At 47.9% G+C, this 6,000-nt stretch overlaps 1 protein-coding gene across 4 annotated transcripts in view; it reads right to left on the bottom strand.

The window, feature by feature from the left end:
- EPS15L1 (epidermal growth factor receptor pathway substrate 15 like 1) overlaps positions 1-6,000 on the bottom strand; it is a 61,406-nt gene continuing 55,406 nt past the window's right edge. For 3 of the 4 annotated variants that reach the window (XM_054979603.1, XM_054979605.1, XM_054979608.1), the window contains one exon: positions 1-3,188. In XM_054979603.1, coding sequence (XP_054835578.1) covers positions 3,042-3,188 — 147 coding nt within the window. In that variant the 3' untranslated portion in view covers positions 1-3,041. The remainder of the gene's footprint in view (positions 3,189-6,000) is intronic. The other variant, XM_054979607.1, reaches the window with a different exon arrangement.

Below are 6,000 nucleotides of genomic sequence, written 5' to 3'. Positions count from 1 at the left end.
CGCGCGGAGGTAATGTGGATTCAGACCAGGTTTGGCAGTCCTCTAGGCCAAGGGAGGTTTTGTAACCAAAAGAAGTCACCTTAGAAAGATAATAGGGTATCTGTACAGACTGAAGGAGGCCATGTCAAGCCAAGGGTGGAAGGACTTTGGAAAGTCTTGTCGCCACAGCAGGCAAGACCAGCATGCAGTTTGTCAGCCATGCACTTCCTGGAAGAGTTTATGGGAATGCTCCAAGTGCTGCTCCATCAGATAATTTGGTTGCATGTAAAATACAGAACCTCTCTTTCATATGCAGCCCCTGTTGTTAAAAGGGGGACTGAAAAATTAGGTACACCAAAAGAGGGACAAGAGCATCACAGCAGCCATCGAGAGAGAGAGAGAGAGATTTTCAGCCACCAGAAACAGGCATTTTGAAACATCAGAGATGACTGGGAGAAATGCTGCCTAGACAGCCCGTTGTCAATAGCCCGGTCTGTATCTGAGAAACGTTTGTCAAAAGATGTGGGAACCTCACCCACCTGCCTTCTGCACCAGGACTGGGATTTTCTATCCACAGGAATCTTTTCAGGTCTATAAATCCACTATATACATCACCATTACTGTATGTACAAGAGATCCTTGCATTCCATAAAGCCAGCAAGAGGCAGGTATTGACAATATTACAGGAAGGAAACAGCTCTGTATATACGTAGGCGTACGTGCCAGGGAGCGACAGGCAACAGAGAGAAGTATACAATTATTTTTATGTGCGTACATTTAAAAAGCCCTACGACATGTACGTATTCCACTTGCTTTGCAGTTCAGCCTCTGAACAGGATCTGTGGATAGAATTTCAGCACTTCTGAAGGGAAGGCTAGGCATGTTACTGCAATGTCAGGAGGAACTCTGTCCAAAAATTCTCCTCAGTAGCTCCTAGGCTGAAATCCCTCTCATTTATGTTCAACGACGGCCTGGCTCGCCAGCCCTGCTCCTCCACCCCCCAACTCCCAGCCTCAAACGCAGAACAGTCTAGGCTTTTATGCTTTCACCAAGGAGCTGAAACCCATGTCCCCCAGAAGTCAGCACAGGATTCCTTTAAAAGCTGCTTGGAAAACCAGCACGGATTCATCGGACAGGTGAACACAGGGCAGCCTTCTCACTCCCAGGGCTGTGAGGTGGGACCAGTTTCTCTGCTGAAGGCAGGTAAAAGAAAGGCCTGACCAGCCTGGAGGAAGTGGCTCAGCCTTACAGTCAGAGACAAAGGCAACAAGTCTGGGAAACGAAGAAGAGCCTAACTGCAGTTCTCACAAAGGCAGGGCAGTAATTCAAGGAAAATTCACAGCCATGCAAGAAGGAAACACAAGACATTGCAGCATGTGAGAGTGCCAAGAAGCAGAGGAGCCTGCTGGAAAGAGAGGGTCTGGCCCAGTGCTAAGCCCCGCCCACCCCCAGGAGCCAGAGAGAGGCACCAAGACAAACAGGAGAGGACACAACAGAACAAAAAGAGGCACAGGACAGCACAGGACACAACTGGGAAAAGAGGCCTCTGCTCCACACTGCATTCATCCCCTGCAGCAGGGGGGGGGGGGACACGCTGACCAAGATGGCATGCAACCATGGATCCGAGGCACAGACAACAAGGAACTCCACAGAGGCTTGCAAGGGGCAGTGCTCGGTGGCGTGTAGCTGAATCCCAGCAGCGTTTCTTGAGGAGGCACGGTCAGCAGAACCTGCGCTGGATGCTTTTGCAGAAACAGCAGGGGGGGCTTCACTTGTGCCCTTGGAGAGCAGCCCCCCCCCCTATTCTCAAAACCATCTTGCAAGGATCAGAGTCAGAATTGGAATTCCAGGATCTAGAAGTCAAGACACTCAGGTTACCGGATCCTGGGATCACAGTAAGTGAGGAACTGGTACACAGGCAGTTCACAGCAAGGGCAGTCAGGAAGTCTGGCCTCACCCAACCAGTCTGTGTTACTGAGCCTACAGCCAAAGGAAGGTGGAGCTGGCAGGATCCTCCAAATCTAAGGAAAGGTTTGCCAGGGACGATCACTCACAGCCCAGAACGCAGCATTTCATGCCTGCCTGCATGTGGCACTGGCGTGGTGAAACCTGCCATTCACATCGGGAAGAGGTGCAAGGGCACCATATGTGGACGCGGGTGGCTTTCCGGGAGATGGAGTTCAGCTTCTCTTGGTGCTGCGTCGTCTTGTGGGAGTTTTCAAGCAACGCTCACTCACCCTTGGAGGCAACGTACATGGTTTCCTCAGTTTCAGTATGCATCATTACTGGTTTACAAGATCTCCTGCCTTTTATCATACTATATTGACTTATTTTCTGAGCCAATCGGTGACAGCTTTACAATTAACAAGAGCAAAAAGGGGCATTCCTTCTCTGACGATGTGACAGCAGAGTCACACAATTTTAGCCATGGAAACCTGGCCACAGTCTCTTGAGCACGGTCATGGGCTACACTGGAACTCTAGAGAATGTCAGCCCCCACCTGCATCCCAAAGCAGTCAGTCCAGTGAGAACCAGGCCAAGTTCAAGGCGGTTGCTTTCCTAAAGACATCGGAAAGGACTGAACCTCAGAAAGTTTCAGTGGCAGTATTTCAAACTCACGGACTCCAAAAAGAACGACAGCTAAAGTGGTCACTATGAACACTGCTGGTCCATTTAACCCAAGAGTGGTAGTTTCCATACCTCTGGTGTTTATGCTGCAGTCTTGGCAAAAAAAAAATGGCAACAGGACGAGGGAGGCTCCATGAGTAGGGGGCAAGCTGACTGTCCACATCAAGAGGCTCAGATGCCAGTCTTTGAACCACAAGTTCTCTGGCTCACAAAGGATCAAATTAGCCTAGAAAGCCTATCACACAGTTCTTATCAGATTACTTCCAGGGGAGGGTGTGGCAGAGGGCTGAAGTCATGCCCATCAAAAGCAGCGGCTCTAACCAGTCAGTCCCAGTAGGTAATCAGACTTACTTTGTAACATTAGGAAACAAACCAACCAGCCACCAAAAATCTAGAAAGGGTCCTGCTGGAGCTCAGGCGGGCAAACTCTTGCCTTATGAGGTCGGCATGTCAGCCTTACTGAGAGCAATGGCCAACTCCAGGTCTTCCTGTTCTTGCCTTTGCAATCGCGCCAGCCTCTCCTGCTCTGCCTTTTCACTTTCGCGCTTAGCCCACACCAACTGCTGCTCCTCATTGCCAAGCTGAAAAAACAACAGACACTCAGTTAAGGAACCCACCGCAGAGAAATCCCAGCGGCACTCGAAAGTGCACGTCACATGCAGTAATGCCCCACAGCATCATGGGAGGGTGCTGACCATCGCCCACCCACCCCTACTAGATTCATAGAGTGCAGCAGGAGCCCAAGGGAAGTGCTGCACCAGCAGGGGGAATGACTGATGGGGTATGTGGAACTAGTCTGCAGCACGCCATGGCAGAAAGATTCACATGGAAATGGGACCCATTTTTCCTTCAAGGTTTCTATGAAGGATTATTGCTCTCCTCCTGTTTCCTCTCTCTGCTGGAAATTCCCTAATCCCTTCTGGCTTTTCATATTCTTCATCGTGGTTCTCGTTTTTCTTTTTGCTCTCCATTATATTTTCTATGCTTTCCTGTTCTTTGCCTGATCACCTTCCTTAGTGAGGATGTTCTCTTTCCTTGTAGGTAATAGCATAATTTACTTCACTTCGCAAGCTCTTTACTATGGTGCTCTGATTCCTCTCTTTCTTTGACAAATGTCATACCAATTGCTTCAGCTATAAAATTCAATTTTTTCTCTACTTTGATTTGACTTATTTGCCTTGTTCCTTTCTGTTGGCTTTCCAGTTCACACTATCTGTTCTGCCCATTCCTGTGACCATATTTCTCCTCTGTTCTTCTCTCTTAGTTAGTACCCTTTCTTCTTGTATTCTGCTGGAACCATTCCTATTCACTTAAGACATTTTGAGCATGCTCAGCTCTCTGCTCTTCTTCCCCCTCCATGCCCTTTCATGCTGTCTCCGTCCCTCTGGTACTTTTGTTCTTGGTAAACCCAAAACTGTATCCTCCATTTCCTACCTCCACCATTTCCCCCATTGCTTTCCTCTGGCACCGTAACTTGTGATCTCCTGACAGTCACTTTGCTCCTTCTGTTGGGGTATGTTTAAGGTGCCCGATGAAAACTGGCCTCTTCACATGGCACTGATCTGACATGTCTATCATTTCCCTGGTCTGTGCTGTCTGATTTCAGTGGTAAGCCCATGTCTTATGCAGACTTTAGTCTCTGGATACGGGCTAGAAATAATCTGTTAAATGTCAGTTATAAGCCTGCCAGCTACTGTCAAATTGTACTAGAGCCTGCAAATTACCAAAAGCCCCAGAACTGGGCAGTTTTTTTGTAAAGCATCACTAGCATCCGATTCAAGAGATGCTGCTTTTATCCCCCCCCCCATCAGCTGCTTTTAAAAAAACCTGTTGTTGTTGGGGAGGGGGTAGAAATTGTAAAACAGAAGTCTGAAGGAACAAGAGAGACCGTTCCACAGCCTGATCCCAAGCCTGACTGCACCATCACTGAAATGCTCAGAGCATGTAGTGCCAGCACAAATCACCACAAAGTGCAAATTATGTCAAACCCCCCCCCCCACACACATACATTTTGGGACATGAAGGTTCACTGCAGGAGCCTCCTTTTCCCCCAAAGGACAGGGCGGACATCCCTGGAGTAAAACATGGACGAGCCACAACTTAACCCAGCCAACATGCTGCCTGTATAAACATCTTCACATAAGTGCCACGTGGCAGGGAGCAGTGCCAAGCCCAAGGAGCTCTGCCTAGTTCAAAGTGAAATTCTTCAATTCCCCTACACCTGAACCTGTAGAGGGTTCCTATCAGTCACACGGCTGCTGAAAAACTGCTCTTGCTTTTGTATTGTGAGGCCTTGCTCTAAATGCAAAGTCCTTTTGACAGCTTCACAGGTTCTTACAAAGCACGGCGAATGCCAATGAAACCATTCCCAACTGATCCTGCAAAGCAACTCAAGCAGTAAGTCAAAGGATACCAAAGGTCTTTCTCCAGCCGAAGAAAGTAGTCTGGCCAGAGTAGTCAGCAAAACTCACCCAGAAAATGGGTCAATCTGTCAAGTTACTGACAACAAATATCAGCACATCCTTTCCAAGGATCACTAGGATAATGGACTGATTTATACACTAGGGATTCCTACAAGAAGCCTGACTGAAAGACTGCAGTTCCTGTGCATGTTGGAAATACAGTATTAAGAGAATAAGGAAATAATTATGCTCCTTTTTTGATAAAGGACAACCAAGTCAAATTTAATACACAAATGGCAGGAGACCAAGCCAACCTCCAAAGAGATGACACTGATTCCTTTTCAAACTGATATATACTAAGAGCTAAGCTACAAGAGATGAATTACACGAGGAGGAGCACGTGAAGGGAGTAGCAATGTTAGCCAGGAAGCTGAGTTTTAAAAGAGATTGGAAGGCTCTGTCAATTTCAGCTCTCTACAGAGCCAGGGGAGATGGCTCATGAGAGGGTTTGTCGATTTCCTCTTTGCCTCCTAAGACTGACAGAGCCTTCCAGAGGATCCATCTATTGCTCCACCAGGTCAGAGATCTGTGTATGACCCTTGGAACTGAGAACCACTTGTACGGGGTTCTGGTTGTGTGGGTGGAACACTCTGACGAACCAATTCTGTAACAGCTGAACCCAGAGTCTGGTGAACGGCACTATCAGAGTCAGAGAAACCTAACAGTTTTTGAATTTGCTTTGTACTTTGGTGCCTGAAGGAACGAACCCTGTTTAGTATGAGTAGGAAGCAACTTATCCAGTTTGAAGTATAAATATCCCAAGATAGTGTGGAATCCAACACTGCTCCCATGCTCGTTACGTTTTGGCGGGGAATGGTAGAAGACGTTTCCATGTTACCCACAGAATCAATAGATGAAGGGTTGTCAGGACAAGGGAAGTGTGTCGAGAGAGGGACTGGCCCACAATGACCCAGTCGTCTAGGTAGGAGGA

Source organism: Eublepharis macularius, chromosome 5 (genome assembly GCF_028583425.1).
Source record: "Eublepharis macularius isolate TG4126 chromosome 5, MPM_Emac_v1.0, whole genome shotgun sequence".
In the NCBI taxonomy this organism is placed as follows: domain Eukaryota; kingdom Metazoa; phylum Chordata; class Lepidosauria; order Squamata; family Eublepharidae; genus Eublepharis; species Eublepharis macularius.
Note: the sequence above shows the minus strand (reverse complement) of the source record. Positions and strands in the feature narration are given on the sequence as shown.